A 22,931-nucleotide genomic window follows, 5' to 3' on the forward strand; every position below is an offset into this window, starting at 1 on the left:
GGAATTTGTTGATGGCCACCAACTTGATAAAGGAGGATATCAGACAAATTCATGGAGGATAAAGCTATCAGTGGCAGCTATGTCACCTCCAGTATCAGAAGCAATATGCTTCTGCATAGCAGCCAACTTCTGGGGGCTGAAGTCCCTTTGCCCCCCCCCCCCGAAACATTTGAGGGGGTTGCCTCTCCCCACCAAGTCAAAGGGTATTGCCATTCAAATGGTGCACGTTTGCCATATCTTGTGATCAATTTTGTGGAGAGGGGCTTACCTGCCCCCCCCTCAACAACATTTTATTCAAGTTGGCCTCCTTGTGCCTCTGGATACTAGATGCTGGAGAAAAAATTGCTGTTGTGCTCATATCCAGCTCCTAAGTTATCTGGCTGAACACAGTGAGAACAGGACAGTCCTTGTGAACCAGCTCCAGAGCAATGTTTCAGTTCTTTTTCATCCACACATATTACAAGACCTGATGCCAGCATCGCAGTCCAGTGCCAGCTGCTGCCTGGGTTTGGGGCCCTAATACCACACTATAGTGACACTATAGTGCGAAGTTGCCCAAAAATTCAGGGTGTCTTGAAAAAACACACAAAAAAAACACTCTTTCTCCTCCTTTCCACTGGGGTAAAAATGCCCCTGAGACGGAAGATTATAGTTTCAGCAGATAGAAGGGGAATCGTCGAAGAGGGAGAAAGGAAAGTTACATAACTGGGCACAACCGCTCCGAATATTGCATCATCTCAGACCAATCCATCTCCCATCGCTTCCTGCAAAGAGCCAAGCCAGTTTCCCCGACCGTTGCCATTTCTGTTACGCAACCGCGAAGCGCGCAAACTTCGGGAAACTTTCCTCTGCATTCCTCCCCACGAAAGAAAATGAGGGGGGGGGGGGGAGAGAGAGAGAAAGAGAGCGAGAGAAAGAAAGAGCAGCCCTTTCAGGAGCTGCTGAGATCCGCAGGGGGGCGCAGACAAAGGCATTCTCCTAATCCGTGCGAGAGATCTTCCCTGCGCGCGCACACTTTCCCCCCTCTTTTTGGAGCGCGCTTTCCCCCTCTCCCCTGCGAGGAAATGGGCTCTCCCGATCTCCTCACATGATCGCCGAGGCACTTTCGCTTTTCCATATATTGGAGGCGGGCGGAGTGACAGCTCTAGCCAGAGGGAGACCCGCCGTTTCCGTCGCGTGTGCGTCTCCGGCGCGCCCTCGGGGAGCCTGCGCTTTACGCACGGGGAGGTGTAATCCGAAGCCGCCGGTTTAAATAAAGCGCAGCCTTGCTGCCTTTTTCCAAGGGAGAGGTTGCCAACGTCAGATCTCTTGCGCTGCTCTTTTCCGAGCAGATTTCTTCTTCCCTACGCAGAGGAAAGCGTTAACAGGAAGGAGGGAGAAAAGAGAGCAAAAATGATGAATGGGACGCTGGATAGCCTGTGCGACCACACACTGAATGAAGACGAAGGGACGTTCATGTTTACATCGGAATCCGTAGGGGAAGGACACCCAGGTAAGGACCTGGCGCAGGGGATTGCAGCTCTTTTTTGAAAGGTTGCAAGGAGATCCTGTAGTATTATTATTATTTTTTAGCGCGCGGGGGCGGGGAGGCGTACCGCGTGCGTGTGTCTATAAAGCACATTTAACGTAATGTCCCCCTCACCCCCCAAAATCTGGGAACTGTAGTTCACGCCGAGCTACAGTTCTTAGCACCCGCAACAAACTACTATTCCCAGCGTTCTGTGGGGCGGAGGAAGTGCTTTAAACGTGCTTTAAATTGATGGTGTGCACGCAGCCGATGTTTTGGGCTTCTTTTCACCTGCTGTTGACTCATGTGAGAGCTAAAAGCAGGCTTTCCGGGGATGCCATCGCAGACCCTGATTCATTCCCCAGGGGGCATAGCTTCGAAAACCACTGCTAGCCGCTGCAGTTCTTTCTGTATTGCGATTTGACCGTGCACCTTTCAGAACAATCCCATCAGGAATGTCCATGCCACAGCTTTGATAGCTCCAGATCTGGCACTGATAGACACGATCCAGCCAAAGTTACATGCTTCTAAAGGCTCGCTGGTGTTAATGACACGCAGTGTATTCTGTGCAGTTTTCTAGGATGCAAAGCCTACTTCCAAGTAAAGGGACACAGGACTGCAGCCAGTTTGAAATCAATGGGATTTAAAATACTGAACGTCTGCGTCTGTTGCAGTGAGACTCCCAGAGAACAAGAGTTGGGTGTGCACACACTTTTTAAAAATTGTTAAGATGGTCTATTTTATTAGGCCTGTTCCTCTTGGTTCGTGTGTACATATTTTGGAGTTATGCAGAAGAGCTCGTAAGCCAAAGTGATTCACCCTCCCAGTTAAAACTTCTGTGTAACTATTAAAAATAAATAGATCTGTATGTTCCTACACCGATAGAACTTGGTCTCTTTAGCTGGGGGCTGCAATAATCTGATATTTCAGTGGACCTTGTGGAATTCTCCCACATGCTTGCTATATCATTAAACTGTAAATCATTCCCCATAGCAGCTGGGCATGATAGTAGGACATATTATCCGGCCTCCTCCTCTCCACACACAAAGCGACCGGTTCCTCACACCTCTTTCTTAATTATTGTAAAAGCAAGGCAAATTGAAACTTTTTTTAAAAAAGAAAAGGTAATAGACACTATCTGTGCCAACATTCCAGCTCAAGTTTGTTTTATCTGACAAGTCTGAGACTTGCGACGTACTTGCAGCAGATGCAAACAGATAAATGATCTTTCGGACAAGGCCGGTGTATGTGTGCATGCATGCATGCGCGCATATTAGAGCTGTTTGAGGTACTCAGATGTGTATTTGGCACTGTATATCTTTCAGCATGATTCAGGCCTTTCCTTCTGATTATGTAACAGTCAGCGGAATTAAAACAAAACAGAAGAACTCGTTTAGTTATTAGCATTCAGTTGGATGGGGGAGAGGTCGCACCAGAGTTTGCTCCCCCTCTTGATGCATTAACTGGATATCTTGTGCCAACTTCTTATCTGGCACGTAACAACCTCTGGCGACTGCGGGAGAATTCTGCACTCCACAACACCGAGGAGACATTTTTTGTCCAGTTAATGGGGCTGCCAGCACCTTAGGCTTCCATCAGTTTTTTTCTTAAGTGGCAGTGATGCCAAGACGCTGGCTGATCCTGTTTCTTACATTATATTTATAGACACTAAGAATGACATTTGAACTTTTACGTTGAGGGAGGGGAACCTGTAGCCCTTCAGTTCTTGGTAGACTATAGTTCCCTATCATCCCTGACTGCTGCCCATACTGACTAGAAAACTTGACAAAGGTTTCTGTAGTATCAGTGGTCTCAGATTTGTGAAGGTCCATTCACACATGTAAGTCAATAAGTGATGACTATGAAATGTATGAACCAACCTTGATTCTTCTATTTGAAAGGCCAGGTTTTTGCCAGAGTGCACTGGTCTGTTTTGAGATCCAGTTCCCTCTCTAGAATCCCCAAGCTGTCTTTCTCTGCTTAATGGTACGTCCAACCCTTGAACTCTCAAATTAAAGCATGTTTAGATAGGGAAGTTAAACATATGCCCAGTTCTCTCCCACTGAAATAAACAGGATTATTTAAAGTTTACAGTTTAGGCTGAGTTGTTTTTTAAAAAAGAAGAAGCTTTGCCTAGATTCTTGGAGGCTTCCAAGATTGTCAGTGGATCTTTTGATAACTGGGGTTCAATGGGATTATTTGGCCTTCTGGTCACACCCCCATTTCAGATCCTGAGTGATGTGTGCATGAAAGACTGTAATGCTCTAGGGAGAACATTGATGCTCCAGAAAGCCAAAGAAGGTATACTGTAATTTGGCTGCAAGAGTAGGTTTAGGACAGGGTTTCCCAAACCTGGGTCTTCAGCTGTTGCTGGACTACAACTCCCATCATCCCTAGCTAGCAGGACCAGTGGTTGGGGATGATGGGGATTGTAGTCCAACAACAGCTGGGTAACACAAGTTTATTTGATATTTGTATGCTGCTTTCCCCAACAATGCCAAGAACAAAGCTGAGCTCTGTGTGACTCACAACAATAACAAAGCATAAAAAGACGCAAACCACAGTTCCATCAATATAATCAAAATAACACAGTAGAGTTTGTTATCTGTCTGGTGTTCCCCACATACACTAATTCCCCTGTACAGTCTATGTGTCTGGATAGCCACAGTTTTGCAAGGTCCATGACTACCCTCCTTTAACCTGTCACACATGTCTCCTGTATCTGGACCAGCTTGTACACCTCAGAGGGCAGGATTTGGCCCTGGGGCCTCCTGTCACTGATCCGTGGTGTGTGTGCGAGTCAAGTAGAGTTGTGCAAAATCTACAGTATTTTCCTTAACGAGAAATGAGCAAACAGCAGTCAACAGAAGGAATGTGCAATTGTATACTTTTCCTCTAGTGGTCATCCACCTTCCTTAAGGGAGGGGAGGGTTAATAGCGAGCGACCAGGTGAATGATGCAAACCAAAGACAGGCATCCCACTGGACAGTCCAGTTTCTCCTGGGTAAGACTGAAAAATGTCTACCACTTGCTTCTTCCAGATATATAAACTGACCCATTCTGCAAGCAAACCAGATGAAAGTTCCTAGAAGTGAAGACATGCCTTTGGTGGGGATGGGGAATACATTTAGGTCGTCTGTGCAATTGGGGAACAATGTTCTATAGCGAAAAAGCTAAACTGGATGAACCAAACTGCAACCCAGCATAGCGTGAGCCACAATTAAGACTGGAGTTCTTAAATGCATGTCTGGGATTAAGTCCAACTGAACTCTGGGACTTCTGAGAAGACATGCTTAGGAATGTGCTATTAAATCCTCTTGATTAATTACTTGCTAAATTGTGGCCTAGTCTTTACATATCACTTTCCCCAGGCAAGTAAGTATGTTTTACCCACACTTGGGGCCAAGGTACAGCTTCGTTACGCAAAATTTCACAGCTGTCCCTTGAGGTAAATAATCACCCAGGTTTGGGGTTTTAGTTATTGCAACAGATTTCTGAGAAGTGCAGTGTCAACCTTGGAAGGCCCTTTTTGTAGCAGTGTAGTGCATGTGTCCCAGTGACGCAACATCAGAGAAAAGCACACAGTGAGTTTGGACAAACATGGCAGCTAGGTCAAATGACTAGTCGGTGTCATCTCACTTGGCTCTGACAATATCAGGTTGTCACATAAAAAATAAAAAAAATAAAATCGGGCGCTGTTAATGTTTCAATGTAAACACGCTGCCCCTCCTTCCAGAGTTTAACGTCTGTTTGAATTTCATCCGAAATATTCCAAGTTTCCTTTCCTAATCTAGAACAAAAACAAGATGCCATGCATTTCAGTCCATTTAACTGAAACTGTAGAATAGTTGCCATGACAAATGTTATGAACCCCAAAATGATCAGTGTGAAATACAGTGGCAGAATCTGAAAACAGTTGCCGCAAACACACACTTAGAATAAGAATGTCTTTGCTGACCTCCCCTATGGTAGGCAAAGGAGAGAGATGCCAGGTGGGTTTCTATAGGGATGGACTTCCATTCTCTGGGGCCACCACCGAGAAGGTGGCGTCCCTTGTCCTGAAGGAGTTGGGTAAGGAGAAGAACAAAGAACAAGACCCTTTCTCATGATTTAAGGATGGAACAGTTCAACACAATGATTTTGTCTACTGTTGGGGATCTCAGAATTGCTTTTAAGGGGGGAGGGTCAAGGGGGCCCAGTATTAAAGATGGATCTTTTGAAAAGGCACAGTTCTTAAGTATTACAGAATAGCACAAAAACTAAAAGTTCTCTCGGTCTCCCCCTCTCCATGCTATTGATCACCTTCTCTCTTCACACCTAAACTCTGTTCCCAAGATACAGCTAGTATGGCACTGCAGGGTTCTGAAATTGCACCCCTCCCTGTCCATTATCAATTAGCCTTGGTGATATCAGCTGGGTGTTTTGTGTTTTGTTTGGTTTCTTTTGGCCATCCCTGGAGATGGGGTGGCTTGCCCTCCCAGCCAATCAGAGGATGGCCTCTAACCACTCCTCCTCTTCCCCCACCCCACTTGGCAGCCATTCCAGAATCCCTGCCTACCGTACAAACACTGGCTAATCATTAATCCTGTGAGGAAGTGGCTTTGGGAAGTTCATTATCGCCATGGACCCATTTAGAAGTTGAAAGGCCGAGCGTTCACGTCCACCCAAATAAAGCCATCACTCAAATCGCTTCTAGATTAAATGGGCCAACGTGATGGAAGGTCACTTAGACGTAAGGTTGCCAACTGGCCAGGAAGAACAACTGCAAAGCCAGCTTGGTTTGTTCCTGTGCCTTTAGCAAAGCTTAGGCATAACCCACACATGGACTTCTTCATGGCATGGAGCTGAACATGATCACCTCTTTAGCTGATGCAGATCTCATTGCTGTTAAAGGCAAAGTTGACAGGGCCAGTTTGTAAGCTGACTACCCTAGTTGAACTCGGGCCGAGGAAAGTAGAGTTCAGAGCCAAATTGGGCTTTTTAAAATTAACATTAAAAGCAGCTGCTGGCGAATTGAAGGAGGATGTGGATATAGTCTAGCATCTTGTAGGGGGAGTGTTTTTTAACCGGGGAAGGAATTTACTCCTCTCCCCATATCCCCTATCCTAGTCAGCCGTCCATTGCTGAATTCAAGAAGTTTTAACAGGGAAATACGTAAAAGGGCTGAAGGTCTAATCACAGTTCTCCCGGATCCCAAGTGGTCTTTAGCCACAAAGCACACTGGGTGCCCTCTGCTACCTAAGTCACTTTCTCCCTAATCTACTTGTAGGGCTTTTAGGTTAAAATAGGGTCGTCCCCCACTATTTTGGGGTGAGGACAGTCAGGATACTGGCACGAAAAGGGGGAAGGAGAAGTACCGGTATTTCAGATTTACCGTTGCGGGAAACATCTAAGGGTTCAAGCTTTAAGCAGTGCTTGCTTTGAACACTTCACATTATTATTATTATTATTATTATTATTATTATTATTATTAACTGTCCCTCAACCAAAGTTATCAGGGAACGGGACAATTGATAATAATACAAAGTAAAAACTTCTGCAATAAAACTACAAAATAACCACAAACATAATATGCACGGCGTATAATCCCAAAACAATACACAGTGTTTGTTAACCCTCATGCGCTGAATGGAACGGATGTTTTTTCCATAGGTGACGAAAAATGATGCCAACAAGCATCAATAAGCATATATCCAACAGGAGGGAGCCATGATTGAGAAAGCCCCACCTCAAGTCGCCATGGCACATACTTTGGTTAAGGAAATGCACTGCCAGTAGGGCCTTTTCCTTAGATATTGGAGCATGGCTGGCACATACCAGGAGGGGAACTTCATCATGCATACTTGAACAGCAAAAAGTACTAGCTGGACCGGCCAGAAGGCTCACGTGAATTACAAAAGCCTCCTCGCCACACTGATGATGACCAGACATGGGCACAAAATGTCTGAAAGGCTATGGAAAGTGCAGTCCTAAACCACGTCTGCTCAGAAACAACTCCTGTTTAATTCACTGGGGCTCCTCCCAGATAAGCAGGGTTAAGATCGCAGCCTTTGTCTTTGTGTACAGAACTGATCCGAGAAACACACACAAGGAGTTTTAGCTGCACCACCAAGGACTTTGATGCCACTGACGGGGCAGAGAATCCTTGTACCTACCCCTCTGCCAGCTCGCCTGCCAGCCTGCTTGCCCACACACTACTGAGTGTCTCTTTTCAACATGATCCAATCTGGCTTTTTTCTGATCCACATGGATTTGCTGTTATCAAAATATCAAATTCCGCTTCTGTTCCCCCCCCGGCAAGTCTAGGGCTTCTTCTCCAGTGAAAGTTTACATCCTACCTTCTAGCCAGCTTCCTCTCCGGTCTCCTTAGCAGGTCTGTCGATTTTGTAGATCAGGCATGTCCAACAGGTTGATCACGACCCACTGGGTCGATTGTGGGGCGTTGCTGGTCAATCCTCTGGCTCCCTAAAAAAAGTTGAACAACTCTGGTCCATCCTCCAATGACAATGGGTAGATCACTGCCAGTTTTTTTTATACTGTGAGCAGATCACAATCTCTTATGAGTTGGATGTGCATGTTGTAGATCATGTCATTTCTTCCAACCCGGACCCTGCAATCATCCTCTGAGGCCCTTCTTCATGTGCCTTCTCCATGAGAGGTCTGGAGGGCACTAACATGAGAATGGGCCTTTTCTGTGGTGGCTCCTCACTTCTGGAATGCTCTCCCCTGAGAGGCTCACCTGGCACCTTCATTACATATCTTTCAGTGTTAGGCAAAAACATTCTTCTTTTCCCTGGCCTTTGCCTCATTGAACAATCTATGGCCTTTTAAGGAAGGGACGCAGGTGGCGCTGTGGTCTAAACCACTAAGCCTAGGGCTTGCCGATCAGAAGGTTGGCGGTTCGAATCCCCACGATGGAGTGAGCTCCCTTTGTTCAGTCCCTGCTCCTGCCCACCTGGCAGTTCAAAAGCATGTCAAAGTGCAAGTAGATAAATAGGTACCACTCTGGCAGGAAGGTAAACGGCGTTTCCATGCGCTGCTCTGGTTTTCCAGAAGTGGCTTAGTCATGCTGGCCACATGACCTGGAAGCCGTCTGTGGACAAACTCCGGCTCCCTCAGACTATAGAGCGAGATGAGCGTGCAACCCCAGAGTGGTTCGTGACTGGACTTAATGGTCAGGGGTCCCTTTACCTTTACCTTATGGCCTTTTAAACTGTGTGTGCGAGGAGAATGGTTTTTGTTTGTTACAATAGTATGTACAGTGGTACCTCGGTTTACGAACAGCCCTGTTTACGAACTATTCAGTTAATGAACTCTGCAAAACCAGAAGTAGTGTCCCGGGTTTGTGAACTTTACCTCAGTCTACAAGCAGAAACTGAACGGTGGAAGGGCACCGGCGGCGAAAGGCCTCATTAGGGAAAGCATGCCTCTGTTTAAGAATGGATTCAGTATAAGAACGGACTTCAGGAACGGATTAAGTTTATAAACCGAGGTACCACTGTATTCTTGTGTTTTTATATTGTAAACCACCCTGTGATCCTCAGATGAAGGGCAGTATAGAAATTTAATTAATTAACAACAATAATAAAAATATTAAAGAAGCATTGAGTTAGCCCAAGTTAAATCAGATATTGTCATGCTTGGAATTAATCAGTCCAGTATCAAGCAGCATGCTAGTACTGTGATCCAAGTTGGGGTATCATGCAGTAAGTGTTCCCTGTTTCCAGCTACGAAGTCAGGATTCTGAGAAGTTGCTAGTCAGTTAATATTGGCCAACCCTCTCAAGTAACACCTTCTACAATATGTTGATGAATATCTGGTGTCCCAGGTTGGCAACAGGGCAGAAAGAGGAGGCACTTCTCTTGTTTATTTTATTTTATCTATGCTTTTCATATTCATACATTTCACTAATTTTACAATCATTTTTACATTTTAAAGCTTGACTTCCTTTCCCCATTTTTCTGCGGTTCCTTAAATTTATTTTTAATATCTTCTGCATTTCCAGATTAATTTAATTGCTAATTTATTCATCTACTTTAAAGATATAAAACTGCAGGTTATTGCAATAATCCTGCCCATGTTCTTATCTGTTTACAATTTTTCTGCAAATATTCCATAAACCATTTCCATTCTTTTATAAAAAGTTTGTTATCTTGATTTCTTATTCTTCCGGTAACTTTCACCATTTCTGCATATTCCATAAGCTTTTGTATCCATTCTTCCTTTGCTGGGACTTCTGCTTCTTTCTACTTTGGGGCAAGTAACATTCTCCACTTGCCAAGCTTGGCTGTCCACCACCACAGTGGATGTCTTCCAATTTAGGGTCCGGGGAGATGGAGCAGAAGACCGGTTGGCCTCTGTTTCTGTGAGGCAAGGGGCCGGCTTTCTCGAGCCACATTTCCTTCTGCTTTGCTGGGCTGAGGTGCAACCTCAGAAACAGGTCCTTTAGGGTAAGTGAGCTCTGCCCCAAGAATGGGGAATCTGGCCCTCCAGATGTTCTTGGACTCCAACTGCCACCAGCCCCATGCAACATGACCCAACGGTCAGAGAGATTGAGTCCAGCAACACCTGGAAGGCCAGAGGTTTCCCATCCCTGCTCACTTTACTCTTCCCCTGCATACTTCAGATGACTTCCCACTGTGAATTGGGAGGACTAGAGGATCTCAATCTGGGGTGGTGGTGGTGGAATTCATTTGAGACTTGCTCTGCCGGCAGCTGTGGCCTTAGCAGTATCTGATCTTTGCAGGCACATTCCCTCTGTATCTTGTTTCATTTTTGTCTCGGCCATGCTGGTCTGGTCACCGGTGGAACTGAATTCTACTCCAATCTGTCTTTGCTCCTTCAAAGCCTTAGAGCTGGGACAATCTCATGGGCAGGGTAGCTCAGTGGCGTAGCGTGGGTTGTCAGCACCCGGGGCAAGGCAAGTAATTTGCGCCCCCTAACTCTCACTCTGAGTGAGTGAGCCAGGTAGGGGCAGAGAGCTGCGAGTGCGAGTGCCCCCCCCAGATGTTGCTCCCGGTGCGGCCGGCCCCCCCTGCACCCCCCACGCTACGCCACTGGGGTAGCTCTTCCCAATATTATGAAAAGACGCAAAATGAGAAATGGGTTGTTCACCATCTCTGTATGCTCTATAACAGACATATGATTAGTAGCTTTTGGGGGGCAAATTGTAGCACACGGCTTGGCTTTTTAATGGATTCAATTTGTTGATTTTTTTTAGGTGGAGGCAGGCTGCATGCATATGATAGAGCTATAAAATGCAGAGTATCTAAACAAAACTTTCCGCTTGATAATCCCATGTGTCGAAAGCAGCGCATGTTTCTGGTTTCTTCTCTCAGTTGCCCAACTGATCTCTTTCAGATAAGATATGTGATCAGATCAGCGATGCCGTGCTTGATGCCCACCTGAAGCAAGATCCAAACGCCAAGGTTGCTTGTGGTAAGAGACTGTGTCTGAAATGATGGCTGCTCTGCACTTACCAGCCAAACATAATTGCGATAGGTAGTGGGTGGCATGGGGAACCCATATATTGCAAGGACCACTAGCAGAAGTGTCAAAAGCAGGTGGAAAGTTTTGCATAGCCCCTCCAAACTGTTTCCCAGATTGTATCTGTCTCCCTGTTCTTGCAACAGAACTCAAGGGATGCCTGCAAAATCCATACCCTGCATTCCATTCCTTGGTCACGCCAGAGTGTGACAAAGATGGAACCCAGGAACTGGCAAAAATGCATATAAAAGTACATCTCTACAAAGAAATCATTTGGGGGTGGGGCCAGAGGAATGAGGTTCCTCACACCCAGTTTTGCTTTCATTTCTACCCCTATGACTTTAAGTTCTCACTTTGTTTTTTGTTGTTTAAATTATGCCAATAAAGGCTGAATGATGAACAATAAGGTTCTCACTTGAGAGGCTTTGTCTACCCGCTTGGGTGGATAGAAAGCTTGGGGAGCATATCTGTTGCTTTGTTTTTTGCTGGTTGACACTGGTCTACTTACTATTGAATGAGTTGTACAGTGGTACCTTGGTTGTTGAATGCAATCCATTCCGGAAGACCGTTTGACTTCCGAAACGTTTGACAACCGAGGCGCAAAGGGCGGTTGGCAAAGTCAATGGAGAAAATGGAAAAACACGCAGCGGAAGCTGTTTGACTTCCGAGGCGCGTTTGAAAATGAAAGCACTTGCTTCTGGGTTTTCGGCATCCAAAAACCAAAATGTTTGGCTTCTGAGATGCTCAAAAACCGAGGTACCACAGTATACCTATCTGCCTTCAGTCCCTGAAACAATCTCATGAGAGGGGCAAGTCACTGCAGTATGATGAGCAGGCACAAAATGGGAAGTGAGTTATTCTCAGTGTGTATACAGCCGTACCTTGGTTCTCGAACGGAATCCGTTCCAGAAGTCGTTCGACTTCTGAAAATGTTGGAAAACCAAGGTATGGCTTCTGATTGGCTGCAGGAGCTTCCTGCCCTCAATCAGAAGCCGCATTGGACGTTTGGCTTCCCGAAAATGTTTGGAAACCGGAACACTCACTTCTGGGTTTGCGGCGTTTGGGAGCCAAAATTTTCGAGTTTCAAGGTGTTCGTGAACCAAGGTACCACTGTATATACACGCTAGATAGTGATAGGTACCCAAGAGCAAATAACATGCTTACTGTAAATGAATATTCGAGCCAACCTAATAGAGTTTCCCCCTTGTTTTCCCTTCCCCCACAGAGAGTGTGTGCAAAACAGGGATGGTGCTGCTCTGCGGGGAGATCACATCCAGAGCGGTGGTGGATTACCAGCAGATCGTCCGAGACACAATTATGAACATAGGCTATGATGATTCAGCTAAAGGTTGGTGATAAAACAATGGAATGATGCTAGGTCACTGCTTGGCCAAAAAGCTGCAGAACTAGTCCCTCTCTGCTTGCCTGCTCACCCAAGAAAAGGAAGAACCTGATGCAACTGGTGCTGTGGATTGCTTAGCTGCCACCAGGAGACAAGTTCCCAGCTCCTTTAATAAGGAACAGGAAAAACTATTTACTGGGAGGTTAAAGGTTATCTCAGGGTTGAAGTCGTGGGTGTCCTTTGCACTGGGCCACTTTGTAGCATTCCTGCTATTCATGGCATACTTGACTTCTTGAGCCCACAAAGCTGTCAGGCCTTAAACAGACTAAGACTTTTTACTGAGGCCAAGATTATATTTTTACATCAGCTCATGCGGTGCAATTCATCAGGAGGTGTGCTAGCTGGTGGCAGCTGGTAATATTATTCTCATTTTTTACCTGTTGCCTAAATATAGCTGATGTGGAGAATTGCCGTAGTTCACTTGGAAGTGAGTTCCCATGTGCGAAGTGTGGACACTTAAAAGTTATTATGGAGGGGAGAAATAAATGCACAGTTGGCATTTTTGGTGCCAACCACACATTTAGCATTTTGCCCATGGCTTGTTCCCAGTGCATCAGAATGCAGTGCAGTCAATTAACGCATGCAAAGAAAGCAAAGATGAAACAATGTAAATCTGAAATGAACAGGGCACCAAGACAGCACCCTACATTGGTCGGTGTTAAGCGCCACCGCCACAACTTCTACTGCTCTTAATGAGTTGGCAGTTCCCCAAGGCTGAATTTTGGGGTGCGGTTCTTTTGCTTTTTGTTTAAAGTCAGGAGAGCAATTGTGGAGGTCCCATGAAATTTGTTATTTAGGAGACCACTGTAAGGAGATGGAAACAGAAGCAGGGTTTTGATTTCACTTGTAGTGTAAAAATTACCATGGATAATATGGTTCGATATAAAAAATGGATTATGGATGAATATGCAGTAGTAGATATTTGAAATGAGACCCCATGAAGAGGATGGGGGGAAGTCCTGAGATTTGGAGATATTTTTTCTTATTCTTTGTTTATTTGTACTTTGTATGGTGGCGCTGTGGGTAAAAGCCTCGGCGCCTAGGGCTTGCCGATCGAAAGGTCGGCGGTTCGAATCCCCGCGGCGGGGTGCGCTCCCGTCGCTCGGTCCCAGCGCCTGCCAACCTAGCAGTTCGAAAGCACCCCCGGGTGCAAGTAGATAAATAGGGACCGCTTACTGGCGGGAAGGTAAACGGCGTTCCGTGTGCTGCGCTGGCTTGCCAGATGCAGCTTTGTCACGCTGGCCACGTGACCCGGAAGTGTCTTCGGACAGCGCTGGCCCCCGGCCTCTAGAGTGAGATGAGCGCACAACCCTAGAGTCTGTCAAGACTGGCCCGTACGGGCAGGGGTACCTTTACCTTTATTTGTAAAACCAATAAAAACTTTTTTTAAAAAATGGAATGAAATACCACCATTTTTAACCCTGCTCCTTCTGAGAATTCTTTAGTCTTCCCTTCCTGGAAGGCCACACCCTCCGTAGAACTAGAACCTGTCATCCCTTCTGGGGAAGGATGTTTGCAACCTAGTAAAAACATTTCTCCTCCGCAGGCTTTGACTACAAGACTTGTAACGTTCTTGTTGCATTGGAGCAACAGTCGCCCGATATTGCCCAGGGCGTGCATCTGCACAGGTCGGAAGAAGAGGTTGGCGCTGGGGACCAGGTAATCATTGCGAGAACATTAAAAAAATATTCCATCTTTATATCCGCCAGAAGTATTCATCTTGGTGAAACGTGCCAGTAAGCAGCTGGGGGTTGATTTGCACCTTGCATTTCAGGATTCAGTCACCAGGATTATGAAAGGGAACATGTAAAATGCTTCCTCGGGACTCCCTACCACTTGAGGGAATACAAAATAGCATTTATAAAAATGAAACACTAAAGGGAGGAGCTGTATCAAGGAGGAAAGAGGAACCTGATTCTAGAATGAAAAAGGAGAAATAATCTTGTGAAGCGAATTCTAAGGATGCTAATACATGAAAAGTAGTAGTTGTTGTTGTCTTCTTTTTGCTAATGGAAAATAATTGCTCCTTTCCCACTGCAGGGCCTGATGTTTGGCTATGCCACCGACGAAACAGAAGAATGTATGCCCCTGACCATCATGCTCGCTCACAAACTGAATGCCAAAATGGCCGAGCTGAGGCGCAACGGGGTCCTCCCTTGGCTTAGGCCGGACTCCAAAACCCAGGTACTTCCATGGGTTTAGCCCAGATTATTTCTCTTCTGCTCATAACTAGGGCCTATCCATTTGACCATTCTTTGGCGTCGGGAGGCCTGCGCATGTTATGTTTTTGGACGTGATTCTTGCTCTTCTGTGAGAACCATGGGTTGGAGGAACGCGAGATCTGTAAATGGAATGAAGTTCCCTCCTTTATCGAGCAGACTTCTCTAAAAGCCTCTCTGGAGGACTTGGGGACCCTCTTGAATGGTATGGGCTGGGCCAAGGGGGTGCTGCCGTGGGAAGAGGATGTGGCCCCCCAATGGGCAGAGATCCCTTGGTGCAAGCAGAGTTGTCCATTTTTTTTTTGTAGGGAAGCCATTCAGAGTTGGGCCAAGCCCCAAATGGGGGCACAGTTGTTGTTTTGGGGTCAGTTTGCCAGTTTTGGGGTGTGCTATTTCTCCCGCCGCCACCCTACAGTTCACAATTGCTTCCTTCGCTCCCAGATCACAGTTCAGTACGTCCAGAAAGATGGCGTCGTCATCCCAGTGCGTGTCCATACTATTGTCATCTCAGTGCAGCACGACGAGACCATCTCTCTGGATGCCATGCGCAAGGCCCTCCAGGAGCATGTCATCAAAGCTGTGGTTCCACTCAGATATTTAGATGACAATACGGTCTACCATCTTCAGCCTAGTGGCCGGTTTGTTATTGGAGGACCTCAGGTAAGTATGTGTTCACTGATATGTGGGTAGACATGAGGAAATCTATTATCGCTTCTCTTAGGTTCTCCTGAAATGCATATTTATGTTATGACTGGTACTTCCCGCCCCCCCAAATCAACTCTGGAGGCATACCCTCAAAAGGTACATGCCCCAAAGAAAACAAATAAACATTTCCCTCCATCACAGTGGTTTTCAAGCTTTCTAATTTCAGGGTACCGTTTCACATTGTCTTAGCCGTTGAGAAAAACGTGCATGTCTGCCAGGGTACCCTTGTGTGTTGCAGAGAATTCTGAGGGTGCTTTTAAGGATACATATACAGTGTAAACTTGCAATTATTTTATATCATTTATTTTCACGTATATTTACTTAGGGCTACACATAGTTCCTCCTGCCAACCTAGCAGTTCGAAAGCACGTCAAAGTGCAAGTAGATAAATAGGTACCTCTCCGGCGGGAAGGTAAACAGCGTTTCCGTGCGCTGCTCTGTTTCACCAGAAGTGGCTTAGTCATGCTGGCCACATCATGCCCCGGAATCTGTATGCCGACTCCCTCGGCCAGTAAAGTGAGAAGAGTGCCGCAACCCCAGAGTCTGTCATGCTTGGACCTAATGGTCACGGGTCCCTTTACCTTTACACATAGTTCACGGTAGTAGGCAGGATCTTAAGTCCTAAGATGAAGTGTTTCTCAAACTTGGGTTCCCCTGCTGTTGTTGAACTACAACCCCATCATCCCTAGCTAGCAGGACCAGTGGTCAGGGATGATGGGAATTGTTGTCCAACAACAGCTGAGGACCCGAGTTTGAGAAACACAGAGGAAAGAGAGGAAATATGTGGCAGTTTTCTGGGACAACTTCTTCCGAGACCTCTTGATAGGTTGTTGTTGTTGTTTTCCATTTTGTGGCATTTGCCGCTTTTCCATCTCATTAAGATTTAAAAGTGACGCTTGCCATTGCAATATTGCAGGGGGACGCTGGAGTTACTGGACGGAAGATCATTGTGGATACTTACGGCGGATGGGGAGCCCATGGGGGTGGGGCTTTTTCGGGCAAAGACTACACAAAGGTGGATCGGTCAGCAGCATACGCAGCCCGGTGGGTTGCCAAGTCCTTGGTGAAAGCTGGGCTTTGCCGCCGTGTCTTGGTCCAGGTAAGTTCTGGTTTTGTCCTCTTCCGCCCTTTTCTCACCTAGCAGCCGTCAGCAGAAATGAAGCGTTGTGGCACATTCGTGGCTGCCTGCTGCTGAAGCCATCAAGCCCACATTTCCTCCTCCTCCTTCTTCTCCTCCTCCTCCTCCTCCTCCATTCCTCCTGCTGCAGAGTCTAAAGTACAAACTGCACTGTATCACGGCGAAAGGTTACCAGGCAGAGAGCGGAAGCAAAGTGTGTGGCTGCTGTTTCTGGGGGTAGTTGTAGCCCTGCAACAGCTACTTCCTGCTTGAGAGACGTGGCTTCCTGTGGGGAACTGCTATATTAAGGATATCATTGAGGCAGTTGTATCTGATAGGTTCAGTATATAAGAAGTGGCTGTATACAGAGGCAGGTCGGTAGCCCCTCTAGCCCTCTACTTACCTGAATTCTTTTAAGCACAGAGAATGTAACAGTTATCTTAGCAGTCTTTGAAACAATTCTATAGGGAAGTTCAGTACTGCATTCTCGAGGTTCAGCTCCCCTCCAATTTGGGTCTCCAGCTGTTGCTGGACTACAATTCCCATCATCCCTAGGTAGCAGGACCGGTGCTCAGGGATGATGGGAGTTGTAGTCCAACAATAGCTGGGGACCCAGGTTGGAGAACTACCATTTAGAGTCTGGACTTAATGGAACGTGGGAAGTTGCCTTACACCAAGTCAAGCAATTAGTCTGTCTAGCTTAGTAGCATCTACACTGACTGGCAGTGACTCTCCGGGAATTTTAGGTAGGAATCTCTCCCAGCCCTACCTAGAGATGCTGGTGATTAAACCCAGGAGCCTCTGCCTGTTTAGCAGAAGCTCTGCTGTTGACTTGTAGCCTTTCTTCCAGTGCCCTTAGGGTGGGCTTGCTCTGGGCTTAACGCTCTCATAGGCAATCCACTCATCAGATGGCAATGTGTAGTGTGGTTCACTGCTCTACAGTGTGGTCTTGCGGTCCTCCTGCATTTCTCCACCAAAGCCCGTCTGTGACAGCACCACTGGAGGCCCTGCTTTGCTTCAGCTTTTAAAACCAGACGCATGCGCCCTGCACACCAGTGTTTCTCAAACGTGGCTCCTTGGCTGTTGTTGTTTTACTACAGCTCTCATTATTCCTAGCTAGCAGGACCGGTGGTCTGGGATGATGGAGGTTGTAGCCCATCAACAGCTGGGGCCCAACAGCTGGAAAATACTGCTCTACACAACTGATGCAGTTTTATGTTTTATATGCATAAGTCTGTCACCACCAAATGTTGTTGTGCCTTCGCAAGAATGGATTTCTTCAAGCAAGTCTTCGCCCATTGCTTCAGCAATCAATTGCCACATACACACAGAGAGGTCTAATTGTTGTTTCTTTTCATCTATAGGTTGCCTACGCCATTGGCGTGGCTGAGCCACTCTCCATCTCGCTGTTCACGTATGGTACCTCCACAAAGCCCGAACAAGAGCTGCTAAACATCGTACACCAGAATTTCGACCTCCGGCCAGGCGCTATCGTGAAGTAAGCACTTTTACAAGGGGCTTTCCCTGTCGAAGGAACAAATTTACTGCAGCGCCCTCGCAACCAGAAGTATTGACTACTGAATTTCAAATGCTGAGAAAGCAAAATAGCAAATGCACTTTCATAGGTGTATCGGCTTTCTCCACTCTGGTTTCTTCCAACTAAATCCTGTTCCAGGATGGTGCAACATTCCAGTAGAGATCTAGTTCTCCTTATTTATGAGGGTTCAGCTGCAGTTCTTAATGGGCTCAGAGTTGCACACCCAAAGAACAGCAGCAAGGCAACAAACGAGTTATGCAGTCCAAGGCAGTATCATAACATTTTAAGCAGTCATGGCTTCTCCAAAGCACCTTGGTAACTGTAGTTTGCTAAGGATGCTGAGAGTTGTTACTTGCAGCGCTACAATTCCCAGAGTTCCCTGGGAACAAGGCTTGACTGTCAAACCACGCTGAGAATTTTTAATTTTGTTTATATACGGCCATCATCACAAGATCTCAGGGCAGTTCACAGGATGAACTATAGTTCTGGGAGGAGAACAGGGGTCTCCTTACAACTCAGAGCACCCTTAACAAACTACAGTTCCCAAGATTCCTTGGGGGAAGCCGTGGCTGTTTAAAGTGGTATGAGACCTGCTTTAAATGTATGATGCAAATGGGACCTTAGATTCCTAAATTTAAGTGTTTCCCAAATTTGGGTCTCCAGCTGCTTTTGGACTACAATTCCCATCATCCCTGACCACTGGTCCTGCTAGCTAGGGATGATGGGAGTTGTAGTCCAAAAGCTGGAGACCCAAGTTTGGGAAGCACTGCTCTAGGCTCTTCCTTCTCTGAAAGGTCTGCTGCGGGTTGTACAGTTCTTCCAGCTAGGGAAGGGAGACCTGGCTTCATATGTTAGAGAATCCCAGTATTGCCATTGCTGACTGGCAGGGCTTTCAGGTGCTTTGGGCAGGAGTCCTTTTCATCCCTAGATGGAGATGCAGGGGATTGAACATGAGGTATGTTGTCTACCACTCGGCTACTGTCATAGAGTGGCTGGATGTAGAGGAGTGAAGGTAGGCACCATCTGCGGAGCCCTCAAGAGAAGAAGGCTCAGAGTCCAGGGATTGGTGATGGGTGGTCAGAGGGAGAAGACTGGGAGGAGGAGGAGGAGGAGGTGTCAGAAACTGAAGAGGTAACAGGGCTTAGTGCGCTGAGTCTGGCTGGTGAAGAGGCATGGCTGTCTCCCCCTCCTGCTGTGACAAGCTCCCTTCCCTGCTGGTCTCCCAGGACCAGGAAGGGTGTGAAGTGGGAGGAGCCAAGGCAGGCATGCCAGCGCAGTCTCAGATTGCTTGGGGGAAAGAACTTAAGGCAGGTGTGGGAAGGCAGGGATCTTCAGTCTCAGCAGCTGCTTCACAGGGGCGAGACTTACCAGAGATGAGTTGCTGTGCTCATTAGGCCTGAACACTCCTGTGTGGATCCTGGTTTTTCTAGACTTAACTCCATTTTGTGTGACTTGCTGCTGGCCCGCTCCTGTCAGCTACGGCTCCTCTTTAAAGAGGCCCAGTTCCTTCAAAAAAGCCAGAATGGGCCATGAAGTGAATGACACTAGGTGTTTCTAGGATACATCACAGAAAGTAAACAGATGCTAATGTAACCAGAGAGAAAGGGGGGAACTGTGTGTGTGTGTGTGTGTGTGTGTGTGAACGGGCACACACACATTCTCGCCATATCCATGGCAGCTGCTCTGCCCAACACATATGTGGCCAGTAGCTCACTAAATAGGCATCCCAGGCTTTTAAAACAGCTGTTCTTTGCAGCTGCTATTACCTATTACACGTCTCTGGTATTTTGGGCAGCCGCTGTTCCATGTGGGGAAAATGAGCGCGCCCATTATCCAGCTGTACTTAATGACTTCTTCTTTCTCTCTTTGAATAAACCAGGGATCTGGATTTGAAGAAGCCCATCTATCAGAGGACCGCCTGTTACGGCCACTTTGGGAGAAGTGAATTTTCTTGGGAAGTACCTAAGAAACTGGCCTTTTAACAATCACGGTCCCGACCCCTGAGCTTAAGGGGAGAGGACTCTATTATGACAGGTGCTTCCACTGACCATCCTCGAAAATAGAAAAAAGTTGTTTTCATGGAAATCGACGCTGTTTGTACTCTCGACATCTCACCACACGCACATACAAAAGATGTTTCCTATTGCTGCTATTTTTGTTTCGTTCCACTTAGAAAATGCGCAACATAGGACTTCGACCCACAATCAAAACGATGGAATGCTAGCCTTCAGCCCAACTTCTCTCCGTTCTTCTGTTCAAATGGGAAGAAAAGATTCCCTCAGGTTCCATAAGTTTCCTTACTACAACTGGACAATTAGAAATTATGGGGTCTAATTTCCTTTCTGCAAATATTTGGTACTGCAAATATTCCCTGGACTCTTGGTGTGGAAGAGGATTTTGGGGCCTATATTCGACACATATTACCCAAAAGGGTTCTGTCAGCTTTTCTTTCATCTATCTGCTATTCTCTTTCTTCTTCTTTTTCGTTTTTAAAAAAGGAAACTCTTTTCTCTTTTATAACAGCCTCGTGACAAAACATTTTAGATGGGTACATGGCTAATGCTGTTTATCTATGAGCTTACATATTGGTAAAGTTGCCTCAGCCCATTCTAGGCAGGGCTGTTTTATATACAAAAAGTTAGACGGTTGCTTTCAAGCCCCACCCCTTATCCCATTGACTGAGCTGCTGTGATTTCAGGGAATGCTTTAGCAGGTCAGGGGAGGAATATTCGGCTAAGATGGGATGCAAAAGCCAAGCGGGAAGGAGTTCCAGATGGGAGATAGCTGACCAAAATAAGGAATACTAGGTCAGCAAGTCTTTTTCAAAAACCCTCCAACTGCTAGAAGGGTGTTATGAGGATGAAAGCAAGCCTTTAGCAGCAAGAGAGTACCCTAGACCAAAAAGGAAGGGGAACAGGGCCGGCCCCGTGTTTCGATGGGGAAGTGTCATCCTTCACTGTGTGGAAAGGTGTAAATGAAGACAAGAGTCGTTGGCCAGGCAGTATAGATTTGGGATCCTCTTCAGGCAGGAAAATGTCTAGCACTGAATGGAAGATGGAGTAAGACCTCAGTTGAGGAAGTGCAACAGATAAGCAAGAATGCTTTGGGTTTTAGAAAGCTACGTATCGAGTGAGGTGGGTGGGCAAGTGGTGGCGCTGAATTTAGCATTGATACAAACCAATCATCCAGGCTGGATGCCCATAGTTTTGCCTTTCATGGTGCCATTGAAATAAGGAGGGTCAGAAGTGCAGTCCCCCCCGCATCTCAGCGTTATCCAATTGTACTAGAATAGCCTTCTGTCCAGATTCTTGACGGAACAGCAGCCCTCTCTGGAATGGGATCTGGCACTTCTCATGCATCAGCAGTTCAGGATCTTAATCTCAGTATTTCACTGTGCAAAGCATCATGTACACTGATGGTGCTGTATGAAATTAATTATAACTGTAATTTAATAATAATTAATGGCTGGCACTTAACCCGATCTCAGCATCCTCATGTGCACAGTTTTCTAGAAATGCTGTTTTTGTCAACATTGGAAAAACTTGATATCCTATCTGTGCCTTTGTACAGGCCTCTCTTTACATCCAATTTGAGTTGTTCTTCCCCCCAATATATACACTTTCCCTCTCCCAAGCAATAGCCGCAACAATTTGTATGTCAAAATGAAAGGCATTAAAGCGTTCTGCCCCTTGCCACTGTAGGCTTGAAGAACATTTGAGCTCAATAAGAGGCATTGGGTCATCATAGTTTGGATACGAAACAGGCAAACGGACTTAATCCTAATTTTTTCAAAGTGTTTTGAGAAGTTCTGAGGAGAAACTGCAACCCCAGTGTGGAGGCAATGGTTGAGACACCCACTAGATGGCATTGTAACCCATATTAGATGCATCACATTCTCCAGAACAACCCAGTTCAATGGTGGATTGTTTCCTCTTCATAATTGGCAATGTTAAGAAACACCAGCAGCTTAAAATGACAACAAGGCAGCAGGTTTTGCAAAAGGTGGATTCTTTAGTCTGTCAGCAATAGCAGAAGAATGAGCCTTAAGTAGAATGCTGCTTTTAAAGAAAAGATAGAGGTTTTCCAGCTGAGGTAAAATTATCACCATGCGCCTCACTATTTTTCACACACCTCAACTGGCAGAAATTGCTATTCTTTCCTAGAAGAAGGAAAAGCAACAAGATTTTGGAAAGCTTATTATTCGGGCCCCACAGGGCAACCCTCTTGTCAACAGAGAAAGAGGAAAGCGCACCTTCAGGCTACAGCTTGAAATTGGTTTCATTGTGATCTCTTCTGGGGGAAATGTATTTTAGACCACAAAGGAGCAAGCAATCTCTTAAGCAAAATTGTTGGCACCCTCAGCAAGGCTTCTTGGAGGTGGGAGTTGAGGAAGCTGCCATGGCAATTATACAAACAAAAGCAGTTTTGGCCCAACCAACTCTCCACACCTCGGTTCTGTGCTCCTTTAGCCATCATTGCATGTCTCCACAAAGAATTGTAGTTTAGTTGAACCTAGGAAGCCGCCCTTACAGTCAGGTGTTTGGTTCACTTAGCTCAGTACTGGGAATAGCAAGGTAAAGGGACCCCTGACCATTAGGTCCAGTTGTGGCCGACTCTGGGGTTGCAGCGTTCATCTCGCTTTATTGGCCGAGGGAGCTGGTGTACAGCTTCCGGGTCATGTGGCCAGCATGACTAAGCTGCTTCTGGCGAACCAGAGCAGCGCATGGAAACGCCATTTACCTTCCCGCTGGAGCGATACCTATTTATCTACATGCACTTGGACGCACTTTCGAACTGCTAGGTTGGCAGAAGCAGGGACCGAGCAAAGGGAGCTCACCCCGTTGCGGGGATTCGAACCGCCGACCTTCTGATCGGCAAGTCCTAGGCTCTGTGGTTTAACCCACAGCACCACCCACGTCCTGGAAATACTCCATTGCAAATCCCTAGTCCCTTCTTCC

At 46.4% G+C, this 22,931-nt stretch overlaps 1 protein-coding gene across 1 annotated transcript; it reads left to right on the forward strand.

The window, feature by feature from the left end:
* Nucleotides 1-1,062: 1,062 nt before the first annotated feature.
* MAT1A (methionine adenosyltransferase 1A) lies at nucleotides 1,063-21,668 on the forward strand. Its single transcript, XM_028729212.2, has 9 exons — nucleotides 1,063-1,492; nucleotides 10,868-10,945; nucleotides 12,219-12,341; nucleotides 13,942-14,054; nucleotides 14,436-14,579; nucleotides 15,056-15,274; nucleotides 16,236-16,418; nucleotides 17,801-17,934; nucleotides 19,853-21,668. Exons 1-9 carry the CDS (start codon nucleotides 1,393-1,395, stop codon nucleotides 19,953-19,955), a joined length of 1,197 nt encoding a protein of 398 aa, XP_028585045.2. The 5' UTR covers nucleotides 1,063-1,392; the 3' UTR covers nucleotides 19,956-21,668.
* Nucleotides 21,669-22,931: the final 1,263 nt, after the last annotated feature.

This window comes from Podarcis muralis, chromosome 6 (genome assembly GCF_964188315.1).
Source record: "Podarcis muralis chromosome 6, rPodMur119.hap1.1, whole genome shotgun sequence".
Taxonomy (NCBI): domain Eukaryota; kingdom Metazoa; phylum Chordata; class Lepidosauria; order Squamata; family Lacertidae; genus Podarcis; species Podarcis muralis.

What these genes read in the sequence shown, in the direction of transcription:
- MAT1A (XM_028729212.2), top strand. Translation starts at nt 1,393, where the DNA reads ATGATGAATGGGACGCTGGATAGCCTGTGCGACCACACACTGAATGAA. An exon ending in AGGTTGGCGCTGGGGACCAG is followed by an intron (nt 14,055 to 14,435) that starts GTAATCATTGCG and finishes TTCCCACTGCAG; the next exon opens with GGCCTGATGTTTGGCTATGC. An exon ending in TTGTTATTGGAGGACCTCAG is followed by an intron (nt 15,275 to 16,235) that starts GTAAGTATGTGT and finishes GCAATATTGCAG; the next exon opens with GGGGACGCTGGAGTTACTGG.